At 38.7% G+C, this 14,175-nt stretch overlaps 1 protein-coding gene across 1 annotated transcript in view; it reads left to right on the top strand.

Moving 5' to 3' along the window:
- The window catches only part of AFF3 (AF4/FMR2 family member 3), a 429,746-nt gene that overhangs the window by 234,923 nt on the left and 180,648 nt on the right, over positions 1-14,175 (top strand). The window contains exon 7 of the mRNA XM_044919020.1: positions 2,314-2,394. Within this exon, the coding sequence (XP_044774955.1) occupies positions 2,314-2,394 (81 nt within the window). The remainder of the gene's footprint in view (positions 1-2,313; positions 2,395-14,175) is intronic.

Here is a 14,175-nt window from a genome sequence, read left to right as displayed (position 1 = left end):
TGGAATAGAAGGGGAATCAGCAAAGGCCTCAAGATATAGATGATATTTGAGATGAGCCTTCATGAATGGATAGAAATCCAAAAAGCATATGAGAATAGGGCATTCACACACAAAGGGCATAGTGTAAGTGAAAACAGAGACTGTAGTTTTCCTTATACTTAGTGTGGGTGTAGACTAACGAAAGGGCACAAGACTGAAAACCGAGACCTTGTAGAAGCTCTTGAATACTATGCTGAGATCTTTGAGAGCAGATGCAGTGGAGTGAAAGACAAATACTGGGCTGGAAGTATGAGATAGTTATGCAAATTTCAGTGGTGACATTTATGAGTTGAGTGAATTTGGGCAAATCAGTTCATCTCTTTGAGCTTTGACTCCCTCACCCGCAGTATGGGTGTAGTAGTATTAAAGGTTGAGTGTAAATTTAAAAACTTGTATGAAAGTACTCTGAAAACTGTAAAGCACAACAGGAGACAGCATGGTCATGGTCATCATCGTATTATGTATATAATGGTATGTGAAGATTTTGGAGCCGTGAAGCTTTTTATCTGCATCTGCAGTCTAGGAAAATTGAGTTGGCAGGAGTGTAGTGGATGGATTAATAATAACAAAAGAAAGAGAACCAATCAGGAAGCTATTAAAGTAATTTAGGTTAAAAGTAATGAAGGTGTGATTAGGATGGTAGAGACATTGCAGAAATACTGTTCTATTTGGCATTTATTCAAAAATATACTGAGGGCGCCTGGGTGGCTCAGATGGTTGAGCGTCTGCCTTCGGCTCAGGTCATGATCCCAGGGTCCTGGGATCGAGTCCCGCATCGGGCTCCCTGCTCCTTGGGAGCCTGCTTCTCCCTCTGCCTCTCTCTCTCTCTCTGTCTCTCATGAATAAATAAATAAAATCTTTAAAAAAAAATATATACTGAGCACCTACTCTGTTCCTGGACACAAACTCGGCAGTCGTGCTTAACAACCTCCTCAAAAGAGACAACAGGGATAGATACAGGATAGAATGCGCAGATACTTGGGGAGCAGAGGTAAGAGGAGAGAGGGATATAGAAGAAGGTCACTGGATCTTCCTTTGCTTTCCATTGGCGAGACCTCGTAACAGCAGAATGGAGAAGGGACATCTCAAATGCCTATGAGCTTAACCCACCAAGGCACAGTCATGGTGGGTGAGAGATGATAATAGGGTCAGTAAATCCTTCCAGGGTGGGTTTGACCTCTCTTTCTGCTCTCTGTCTGCGTGGGTCTGCACTATCCGAGGTGCTGAAGGAGGAGAGTTACCCCAAAAAAAGGCACAAGACCACCCTCAAGAATTTCTTTGACTTAAAAACCTGACAGAATCCCTTTTCCCCAAGGGAGGTGAGAAAATGTCTTCACCTAAAAAGAATTTCTCACTTTTCTTAAAGTGGATCAACTACTGCTTCTATGCTTGCTTAGGTTTGAAAGAGGAAGGAAATTAAAAAAAGAAAATAGGGTTCAAAACCTATCTGTAAACTCCCAAGTAAGTTTCCTGGTAATCAGAAATTGATTGATTCAGTTTAATTGTACAATCATTTAGTGAATGCAGGTAACTTCCAAGAGATGGAACCGAAGAAGAAAACAGCAAGTGGATAAACACCGCTGCCCCCTCTCACAGTTTAGTGAAAGTGTATGTCAGAAAGCATATGACAGATGATTGTGTGTTGAGCTAAAGTTGTATTCTTAATACTGTGTTATAAAAATGATAAGACACTTATTTCCCTCCCTCCCTCCCTCCCTTCCTCCCTCTCTCTTTCTATTTCATACGTGTGATTTTTTTTTTACTTCTCCATGAAGGAGATTTTTATGAAGACCAAAGTGATGTGTGGGGCTTATTGGAAACTCATCCTAATACTTGTTTCTAATAAAATAAAGACTCCTCTCATAACGACCCTAAAGTCAGAAGTACTTTGTACATTTCTACAGAAACACCCTGTGAAATTTTGTGGGATTGAGTCCAAGAGAAGCAGCCCCCTTTGTTCAGCATTTTCCATAGAACTTTTACTACTAGGTTGTCCCTTTACTCTGGAGCTTAAACGAAATGAAAATAGGACAGCCTTGCAGATCTTTTTACAATATAAAGGGAGCATGGGGATAGCCATGGAACCAAGAATTGGTAAAATTAGGAAAAGAAATCATGAAAGAGGATCTCACATCCTTTTTAAAAAACCCCTTTCATTCTTTATTCATCTCTTCATTCCAATCCCTTCCCAGTGTTATTAAGGCAGGCTCAGATAGCTACTGACTTTAAATACTCCCTGTATTACAATGCTGTTTGTTTTTTCCCACCATTTAGGAGATGACCTGGCTCCCACCACTTTCTGCTATTCCAGCACCTGGCAAAGTGGAACCAAGCAAATTTCCATTTCCAAATAAGGTGAGATCTTGTAACACTCAGGAGCAGTATGCTTTACTCACACAGAGATTTTTTAGTGGATAGTGGGTTTTCCTGTGATTGTTTTTCCCTCTGTAAATATTCCTACCAGAGGCATATGGCTGATTTTCAACAATTTGCAAGCATGTATTTATTCATCAAAGGGAGAAAATTAAGCTTCCCCTTCCCTACTTTTGGCAAAATGTGATGCATATTATAACTGTCATTTTATCTAAAAAAATTTGTGAAGTTGAAATGCATCATACGATCATCTTAAATATTCGGTGTGATTTTCTTTTTTTTCCTGAAAAGCTGTTATTAAATTAATGATGTATCTTAAAATCAATGTCTTAGAATTGAGGACATGTAGTATATAATTCCTCTCCAGTATCTTTTATAAACCTTAAAATATTTTCTAGGACTTTAAAAAACAAATTTCCATTTTCTAAGGACAAGCACACACTCAAAAAATCAGCCACAATATATTTAAATTATACATGAGTCTAATAGGTTTTATTTTATGATTTTTAACCATACAACTAATATATAACTCCATATTCATAAGGATGAAATTATGCCGATAGAAGGAGCAAAATATGAAAGTGTCCAGTACCCGCATCCAAGTTTTATTTCCCTACCCAGAATTTACTTTCAAGAGTTTGGTGAATAACATTCCACTCATCTTCCCTGTGCATGATATACATATACATTCATATGTTTCATCTAAGAGTTTTTAAAAACTCTTAGATGGTATAGTTCTAAAAACATTTCTTCTAAAAGTTGATTTTTTTCAGATACCATGAATACATATTATTGCTAAATATTAACACTGCAACCTTTTAAAGTGAATTATTAAAATAACAATTCATTATAATATCACAGTGGTAAATTTCATTCTAAGCTGATTTTTATTTCCCTTAACAAAGGTATTTGGAGATCTTTCCAAGTAAATATATAGAGATGTTCTTCATTCTTCTTAATTGCAGCAAAATATTTTGTGGTATGAATTTGTTGTAGTTTATTTAGTCAAGCTCCTTTTGATGGACACTGAGATTGGTTATGGTTTGTTATCACAAACACTATTACAACCAATATTATTTATAAATGCCTTTTTGTATGCCTCTTATTGAAAGTCTCTAGAACAGATACTTAGAAGAGGATAGGTACTGGAGGCATGAGAAACCATAGTTAGCCTTGACTGTGTTTCAACAGTACTTCTTTATGCATCTTTGCCAATGTTTAACATTATCTGGCTTTATATCATTGTGTCTGCAGTGTGGGTGAAAAATTGATATCCCATTGTTTTAATTTGCATTTCTCTAATTACTTCTGAGTTTGAGCATTGACTATTTTTCCTTTACAAATTGCACATTCATATCCATTACCACTTTAAAAAAAATGATTTGTACAAACTCCTTATCTTATTCATTTGTCTGTTATATATGATGCAACTATTTTCTTGCTACCTTATTTATGTACCTTTTATACTAGCAAAGTGTTTAATTTTTATGTCAGAGAAAAATGATTTTTCCTGCTCCAACATTCTAACAATGTTCTCTATTTTATTATCATTTTTTATAGTTTGATTTTGGGGTTTTAAAACAATTTTTTGTAGATGGTGTGACAAAGGTTTCTAGCTTTATTCTTTTCAGCAGTTAGTAAATTATTGTTAACACTATCAACTGATTACCCCATGTTCCCCCCACTAGTTTGAAATACCACCTAAATCAACAATTGAATTTCTCGTAAATACATGGATTTGTTTCAGGACTGTCCAGCCTCTTTTTTTCAGTATATTTATCTAATTCTTGACCAATAACTCATTTTTAAATCAGATGTCAACAAGCTTTTTCTGTAAAGGATCAGTTTGTAAATAATTTACCTAAATGAATAAATGTGACTAGGTTCAGATAAAATTTTATTCACTGAAACAGGTAGTGACACAATATATAAAGAACTCTTACAACCCAACAATAAAAACATAACTCACTTTAATAATGGGCAAAGGAGGGCGGCTGGGTGGCTCAGTTGTTGAGCAATGGCCTTCGGCTCAGGTCATGGTCCCAGGGTCTCTGCTCCGCAGGAGGCCTGCTTCTCCCTCTCCCACTCCCCCTTGCTTGTGTTCCCTCTCTCGCTGTGTCTCTCTCTGTCAAATAAATAAATAAAATCTTTAAAAAAAAAAAAAAAAAGAATGGGCAAAGGATTTAAATAGACACTTCTCCCAAGGAGGTCTACAAATGCCTGATACGTATATGAGAAGACCCTATCACCATTGTTAATCATTAGAGTTCCAAATCAAAACCACAAGGAGATACTTCTTCACACCTACTTAAATGGCTAAAATCAAAGACAAACAATAACCAGTGTTGACAAGAATATTGAGAAATTGGAACCCTGCTATCAGTTGCTGGTAGGATCCAAAATGGTGCGGCCTCTTTGAAAGACAGTTTAACAGTTCCTCAAAAGGTTAAACATCAGGTTATCATATGACCCAGCAATTCCACTTCTAGGTATATGTACCCAAGAGAACTGAAAAGGAATGCTACCAGGTGTTACATATTTATTTACTGAACTCCTTTTGTCCCGGGAGATTTTTTTTGGTGGACTTATATTTTCCAAGTGGGGAAAAGCAGGATGTGTAGCAGTAAAATATATGACATGTTAGATCATGATGTATACTGAAGAAACATAAATCAGGAGAGGAAGATAATGAATGTTGATGGTGAATGGGGATGGATGAATTTTAAGTAGAGAGCTTAAAAAAGACCCTCCTGGGGAGGTGTCACTTGAGCTGAAGGTAGAGAAGGAGCAACTCATGCAGACAAGTGGAGGTAGAGACTTCTGGCAGATGGAGGTGAAAGTGCGTGGACGCTGGAGGAACAGCAAGAACAGTGGAGTCAGGGCAGAGAGAACCAGGCGAGGAACAGTAAGTGACACTGTGAGGTAAATGCAGTCATATTATGTTTGGACAGTAGGACCATTCAAAGGACTTGGGTTTTACTCTAAGTGAATTGAGAAACTGTTAAAGAGTTTTGCAAAAACAAATATGTTTCATTTTACCCTTCTTATTGTGTCGATGGGAAGCTGTACATCTTTGCCATATTCGTGACATTAACAAGGATGATTCTAATCATTGAGTGTGGTTGTTATCAATAGGTATAAGAATTGCGTATTGTGTGTCCAGCTCAGATAGCTTCCTTCTATTTCTAGCTTTCTGAACATTTTCATGGATTGATTTATTTTTTCATTTTTAAAACTTAAGGTACAATTTGAAAACAGTATCCTGCAAGTTTTGAAAAACACATATGCTCCTGAGACCACCTTACTCAAGATATAGAAGCATTCCATCACCACCCAGAACTCCCCCTTGGTACTTTGTAGTCAACGCCTCCCACACACCCAACCCCCGGCAATTACTGATCAGTTTTCCAGAGTATACAGAAATACAACAAGTTTGAATTTAGTTGAAATTTATTCAGTATTTATTGAGGTGTTCATAGTTTTGTTCTTTAATCTGCTAATGTAGAAAATTACATTAATAGATTGTCTGATTTTTTAATCACCTGTATATTCCTATGATTAGTTTCCTTGAGTATGGTGTATTGTTCATTTAATATACTTTTGGATTCAATATGCCAATATTTAATTTTAGAATTTTACTCCCGTGTTCATAAGTCACCTTGGTCTAGGTATCTTTTTGTGTACACTTGTTCAGTTTTGACACCAGGAATATAATAGCTTTCTATAATGAATTCTTTAGCTTTCTACCTTTTTCTGTATTCTGGAACATTTTATATAACATGCCAATTTCCCCCTCCTTAAAGGCATGGAGTAACTCAACCATAAAACATACTGTCCATAGTTTTCTTTTAAGAGTAGATCTTTAATTGTATTTTCATTTTCTTCTATGCCTATTTGCTTTTTCAAATTTTCTACCTCCTCTTGGGTTAATTAATCTTTCTTTGTTCCTTTTTCCCCCCTTCAGGATTTTCAAACATATACATAATACTCTGTTTTTCTAGTAATTGCCTTTAGAATTTTAATACATTAGCCTAGTTAAACCTATTTTTATCAATACCTACAATTAACTCATATCTGTATTCTACCCCCAACAGTTAGTTTTACTTTGATCTCCCTCACCATCATCTCTCAGTTTGAGATTACAGTATTTCAAACGCTTGTTATTATAACCATTTTTTAGCATTACACCTTAACAATTATTTGTTAGTTTCTTAATTGGCCATTGTTTCTTGTGTCTCAAGCCTTCCTCTTAAGATGTGCGTATTGTTTTTGCTAGAGTGTATTTTCAAGCAGGTTTTTAGTCCAGACTTAACCTAAAGTCTCTGATAGTCCTTTTCTGCACTTACCTTTAATCCTTCCACGTCTCCTCTCTGTTTATTCCTTCGGTGATTTCATCTAATTATTTCATCTAATTGTTGCTTTAAATACTCTCTATGCCAAGCTTATGACTTCTAAGTTTGTGTCTCTAGCCTCTTCTCCATCCCCCAAACTCCATACTTGTAGTTCTGCTTACTTACTCAACATCTCCTCTTGGATACCTAACAAACATCTTAAGCTTGCTATATCAAACACTGAGCTTTTAATCCTCCCCACAAGCCTTTTATCCCAGTGTTTCTCAGTAAGTGATTTCTCCATTTTTGCAGCTGGCTCAGGCCAAAACCCTTGGAATCATCTGTATTTGTTTTCTAAGGCACCTGTAACAAAATACACAAAGTGGGCAGCTTAAAAGAAATTTATTCTCCCATAGTTCTGGAGGCTGGAAGTCTGAAATCAGGGTGCCAGCAGGGCCATGCTCCCTCTGACGGCTCTAGGGAAGAATCCTTTCTTGCCTCTTCCTAGCTTTTGAAGACTTTCAGTAGTCTGTCACATTCCTTGGCTTGTAGTTGCATCACTTTCATTTCTGCCTCTACATACACATGGCTGTCTTGCCTCTCTGTGTCTCTGTGTCTATAAGGACAGCAGTCATTAAATTTAGGGCCCACCTTAATCTAGTGTGACCTCATCTTAACTTGATTTTACCTGCAAGAACCCTATATCCACATAAGGTCAAATTCACAGATTTTGAGTGGACATGAGCTTTTGGAGGACACTGTTCAACCCAGTACACCATCCTTGACTTGTCTTTCTCTCATCTCACATCCAGCTCATCATTAAATCATGTCTACCCTACTTTCAAAATATATCCCAAATTTAAATACTTCCCCCACCATCAGAGCTACCTCCTTGGTCTACACTATCATCCCTTGCATTGATTATTGCAATAACTCCCCAACTGGTCTTCCTGTTTCCACACTTGCTCTACCTACCACTCTATTCCAAGCCATCATCATATCTAGTGTGGACTCTTACAGTTTTCCAGCCATTCATCCTAGCCTCTAATATACAGTCTCTTGTCCACACAGTAGCCTCAACAATATTTTTTCAAGTCTTGTTTTTTAATCCATTCAGCCACTCTGTGTCTTTTGATTGGAGAATTAAGTCCATTTACATTTGAGATAATTTATTGACAGGTATGTGCTTATTGTCATTTTGTTAGTTGTTTTCTAGCTGTTTTTGTAGTTCCTTTCTGTTCTTTTCTCCTTCTCTTGCTCTCTTCCTTTGTGGTTTGATGACTTTCTTTTATGGTATGCTTATATTCCTTTCCCTTTATCTTTTCTGTATTTACTATAGGTTTTTGCTTTGCAGTTACCATGAGGCTTACATGTAACAACTTATATCTATAACAATCTATTTTAAATTGATAACAGCTTTGATCCCATTCTAAAGCTGAACATTTTTACTCTTTGGTTTTGGTGTCACATTTTACATCTTTTTATCTTGTGTATCCTCTAACTAATTGTAATCATGGTTATTTTTTACCACTTTTGTCTTTTTTTTTTTTTTAAAGATTTTATTTACTTATTTGAGACAGAGAGAATGAGAGAGACAGAGAGCACATGAGAGGAGGGAGGGTCAGAGGGAGAAGCAGGCTCCCTGCCGAGCAGGGAGCCCGATGCGGGACTCGATCCAGGGACTCCAGGATCATGACCTGAGCCGAAGGCAGTCACTTAACCAACTGAGCCACCCAGGCGCCCACCACTTTTGTCTTTTAACCATCATTCTACCTTTATAATAATTAATCCACTACCTTTACTAAAGATTTACTTTTCCAGTGAGATTTACTTTCACATGTTTTCTTGTTACTAATTAGGCCACTTCTTTTCAGCTTCATGTGGTCCCTTCATCATTATGTGATGAACTCCTTTAGCTTTTGCTTGTCTGGAAAACTCTTGATCTCCTTCAGTTCTTAATGATAATTTTGCTGGGTAGAGTATTCTTGGTTGGAAGATTTTTCTTTCAGCACTTTGCATATATCCTGCCACTCCCTTCTAACTTGTAAAGTTTGTGCTGAAACTTATGGGGGTTCCCTTGTACTTAACAAGTTGTTTTTCTCTTGCTGCCTTTTCTTTTTTTAAAGATTTTATTTATTTATTTGAGAGAGAGAGCATGGGGGGAGAGTGTCAGAGGGAGAAGCAGACTCCCTGACACAGGATTCGATCCTGGGACTCCAGGATCATGATGTGAGCCAAAGGCAGTCACTTAACCAACTGAGCCAGCCAGGTGCCCCTCTTTTGCTGCTTTTAATATTCCTTTTTCTTTAACTTTTGAAATTTTATTCATAATGTGTCTTGGTGTGGGACTCTTTGGATTCATCTTTTCTGGAATTCTCTGGGATTCCTGGATCTGGATTCCCATTTCCTCCCCCAAGGTAGGGAAATTTTTAGTCATTATTTCTTCTAATAAAATTTCTATCCCTTTCTCTTTCTCTTTTCCTCTTGGGAGTCCTATAATGCAAATGTTAGTCTTTTGTCCCATATAGCTATTAAGCTGTCTTCACTTATTTCATTCTTTTTTTTATCTTGCTCTGATTGGTGAGTTCCACTGCCTTGTCTTTGATTAGACTGATCCTTTCCTCTGCTTCATTTATTCTGTTCAGTCATTGCATTCTTCACCTCTGTGACTTCTGTTTGGTACTTTCTTATATTTTACATCTCTTTGTGGAAGTTCTCACTATGTTCATCTATTCTTCTCACCCGTTCAAGTAAGCATTTTTATGACCATTACTTTGAACTCTTTATCGGATAATTACTTATCTCTGTTTCATTAAGGTTTTTTTTTTTTTTCCTGAGTTTTGCTTTCATTTGGAACATATTCCTCTGTCTTTTCATTTTGCTTGAGTCTCTGTATTGGTTTCTATATAGTAGATAAAATAACCACCTCATCCAGTCTTGAAGGAGTGGCCTCGTGTAGGAGATGAACCTTTTTATCCAACCCTTTCCCAGCTCTTGGTCATCTCTCAAACCTGTGTGCTTGTCCAAGCAACCTACTATATTTTTAACAGCTCCCAGTAGTTCAGGATGTGCCAAGACATGTCAGTGTCCCAAAGGGAAGGATCTCAGCACCTAGATTCAGGCTGACTAGAAACCGGACCCACAGGCAACAGCTTTTAAAAGTATGCAAATATATAAAGTCCTGAGGGGCCACAGGCATAAGCACTGCTGACCACCAGAGCCAGGTGATCTGGAAATGTTCCCTGGACAGCAGTTGCAAAAATTTGGGCTCCAAAGGTCTGTATAAACTCCTTTCTGGGAGATACCAGCAAGCCTAGTGTGAGGCAGAGGGAGAATGCAAAGATGGTGTCCATAGCCTATGTTCCTTGAGAGCAGCTCTGTAGGCCACTAAAGTATGTACCAGTCCCAAAGCCTGCCTCTCATTCTAAAGCTCCAGGACAAGCGAAGTGACCTCCTTCAAAGACTGGGGGGAAGACGGTGTGCCTCAGTCTACTGTCTGTGCAGTGCCCTGGACATGATAGCCTACCAAGAACCATCCCTCTAATTGCCACAGTCCTGTAGGACCCAGGAACACAAGCCCTTCAGGCCACCAGAACCAGGTGATCAAGGGGCATCCTCTGGGCATCTGCCACAAACACCAGGCACCAGATCCACATAAAGCTCCCCTTGAGGAAACATGGCATTCTGAAGCAGAGCTGGGGTGCAAAGATAGCACCCACCCTCTGGGATAGATTACAGTCAGCTCCTAAATGCATGTTTAATTAGTAGCCGGCCCCTCAGGCCACAGCCATGATGATCAGCTACTAGGCGTCCTTCACAGAAAGACTGGGCTCCTGGGTCTATTGCTTCTTGCAGTGACCTGGGGATAGTAGCAGTTTAAGAACTCTTCTCCATTGTTTACAGTCTTGTGGGACCCACAGGTGGAAGCCCCACTGGTCACCCCAGCCAGGTGATGTGGAAGTGTCCCCTGACAGCAGAAGTCAGGGCATCAGACCGGTGTAAGCTCCTTTGTGGGTGACACCTGTTATTACAGTCCCCTGTGACCAGGATCACAAGCTCTCTGACCTCCAGAGCCAGGAGACTAAGAGGCATAATCTAGGCAGCAGCCACAGAAATCAGGGCATCAGACACATATCAGAGCTCCCTTCTGGGATATACTAGTGCTCGGGAACATGGCAAAGGGAGAGCAAGAAAATGGCACCCACCAGCTGACCCTTGAGAGTGTTCCAGCAGGCTCCTAGTTGTGTGTGTTAAAAGGTGCCTGCCTCGGGGCACCTGGGTGGCTCAGTTGGTTAAGCGTCTGCCTTCGGCTCAGGTCATGATCCTGGGGTCCTGGGATCGAGCCCCTCATCGGGCTCCCTGCTGGGCCGGAAGCCTGCTTCTCCTTCTCCCACTCCCCCTCCTTGTGTTCCTCCTCACGCTGTCTCTCTCTCTCTCTGTCAATTAAATAAATAAATAAAATCTTTAAAAAAAAAAAAAGGTGCCTGCCTCTCAGGCCAAGATTTTAATATAAGTAGGTGTGCCTCCTGCAGGAGTCGGGGCATAATCTGAGCAGGGCCCTGGCCTGGGTGACTTGGAGCACATGAGCCCCTTAAGAGGCATTTCTCAGATCACTGCTGTGTTGTGGGTCTTGGAGTTGGAGCCCCATTGGTTTTCAAAATTGGATGTTTGGGGAGCTTATCTCTCAAGTGCAGCCCTAAAAAAGTTGGAGTGCTCAATATGGAGTTTGAACCCTTTGCTCCTCAAGGAGAAGCTCGGAGTTCCCTCCCAGTTGTGGGTTTTTGGGGAGATTGTGTCACAGTTTCTCCTACCTGCTTTAATGTAGTTTTCTTCTCATTTGCTGGATGTGTCATCATCAGTCAGCCAGCCTTTAGGTTTCTTTAAGGGTAAGTATGTAGCTGTGGGGACTCAGTGTATCTGTGAGGGGAGGTGAGTTCAAGATCTTCCTATGTCACCATCTTTAACCAGAACCTGCATGTCACTCTTGTATTAGAACTTCCAGTGGCATATTGCCACACAAAATACAATGCAGAATCCTTATAATTTTTGTATATAATCTGGCCAAAATAATGGCTTCACCCAAAACATAAGCAAATACATATTTTTATTATATAAACATATCCATGGTGTAAGTACAATTTCTGATGTAACTGAGCACACATCCCAAGGCCCATTTGGTTGTGACTTTTCCAAAAGGACTGTATAAATTTGTTTTGTTGAATGTATATAAAGTTTAAGTAATAACTTATCTCTACAGTAAATTTGAGACCTTACCTCATTAGTACAAAAAATATATTTTTCAAAGCAGAAATGAAGTTATAAGAATCTTATCTTCCATCCAAAAAACTACATTATCAAATATCAGATAGGGCACAGAATTTCAAATTTAAATTAAAAACTGTATGTTATTTAGGATTTTTATAGGATTTGTGTGGAGTTATGTTGCCCCTAGATCTTTTGGCCTTGCCTAAGAAAGAAAAAGTCATTTTACAAAATGTAAGAACATTGCATGATTTTAATAATGCTTTTCTTTCAAAAACCTTGGAAGTACTATTAATTTATCTGGTATGGAAGAAATAAGACTGGATTAGTGTGCTATTTCTGCTATAGCAATTTACCACAAACTTAGTGACTTAAGACAACACAAATGTATTTTCTTACAACTTTGGAAGTCAAAAGTCTGAGCTAAAATCAAGGTGTTGGTGGGCTGTGTTCCTCCCAAATACTCTAGGGAATAATTTTTCTTGTCGCGCTCAGCTTCTACAAGCTGCCCTTGTTACTTAGGTCATGGCTCTCATCATCCTGACCTCAAGACTTCCTTGTCACATCTCCTTCTCTGACTCTCCCCTCCCACCCTTTATAAGGGCCTTTGTGATTATATTGGGCCTACCTGGATAATCCAGGATAATCTCCCATCTCAAAATTATTAATCACATCTGCAAATCCCTTTTGCCATGAGCAGCAGTATATTCTGTGACAGGGTCCAGGAATTAAGATACAGACATCTTTGGGGGAGCCCTAATCTGCCCATGGCAAAGACTGTTGCTAATTTTCACACACAGTGCATCTTTTTTAACCTGTATCTCAACTGACAATTGGGGGCTTGCTGTTCATTCATTACATTATTAATATTTGAGATTATCACTATTGCTAGAGTACAGGAGTTAGAATTATTTATGGAATTTGAGGGGCAAAATCTCTAAAATGACTAATAAATAACAAAATTAAGCCCTCATTAAGATTGAAGGGGCACTTGCAACAACGTGGATGGAACTAGAGGGTATTATGCTAAGCGAAATAAGTCAATCAGAGAAAGACAAGTATCATATGATCCCACTGATATGAGGAATTTGAGAAACAAGACAGAGGAGCATAGGGGAAGGGAGGAAAAGATGAAACAAGATGAAACCAGAGAGGGAGACAAACCATAAGAGACTCTTAATCTCAGGAAACAAACTGAGGGTTGCTGGACTGGAGGGGGGTGGGAGGGATGGGGTGGCTGGGTGATGGACATTGGAGAGGGTATGTGCTATGGTGAGCACTGTGAATTGTATAAGACTGATGAATCACAGACCTGTACCTCTGAAACAAATAATACATTATATGTTAAAAAAAAAAAAAGAAGAAGAAGATAGCAGGAGGGGAAGAATGAAGGGGGGGAAATCTGAGGGGGAGATGAACCATGAGAGACTATGGACTCTGAGAAACGAACTGAGGGTTTTAGAGGGGAGGGGGGTGGGAGGATGGGTTAGCACAGTAATGGGTATTAAGGAGGGCACGTATTACATGGGGCACTGGGTGTTATAGGCAAACAATGAATCATGGAACACTACATCAAAAACTAATTATGTAATGTATGATGACTAACATAACATAATAAAATAAAATTAAAAAAAAAAGATTGAAGGGACAATTTAACCTCACTAGGAAAGTCCTTTTAACTGGGCATTCTGAGTTACCAGTACCACTAAATTAATTAGCTAAATACTTCCGAGAATTTCCCCAATTTGTCTCAGTGTTAAAGGACATAATGTATAGTAAAGTTCATTGATAATGAACTTGGATATTTTTTCTCTTCTCGGAAATCTTAATTTGGAGTCACAATTCCCTAGACAAAAACTACCAGACATGTCCATCTCAGTCTTTAAATCTCAAAAATAATTCAATTTGGTTAAAAAAAAGAAAAAAAAAGACTGTGTGCCATTATCAGGTAATTCAACCAAGAAAAAAAAAATTGAATTTGATTTGCCCTTTTCTCTTCATTTCTGTAGCAATCTCATAAATTTTGAAATGCAAATAAAGGACTCAAAGTTGTAGAACCTTTTCCATCCTCAGAAGGCATATGAGCAAACCTAATGACATTTCACAAACATTTCATGTGGCAATGGATGCTGGCTCTGGTGGGATCAAACCTGGTCTGGAACTATTTTTC

Source organism: Neomonachus schauinslandi, chromosome 10 (genome assembly GCF_002201575.2).
Source record: "Neomonachus schauinslandi chromosome 10, ASM220157v2, whole genome shotgun sequence".
In the NCBI taxonomy this organism is placed as follows: domain Eukaryota; kingdom Metazoa; phylum Chordata; class Mammalia; order Carnivora; family Phocidae; genus Neomonachus; species Neomonachus schauinslandi.
This window is presented reverse-complemented; position numbering and strand designations above follow the sequence as displayed.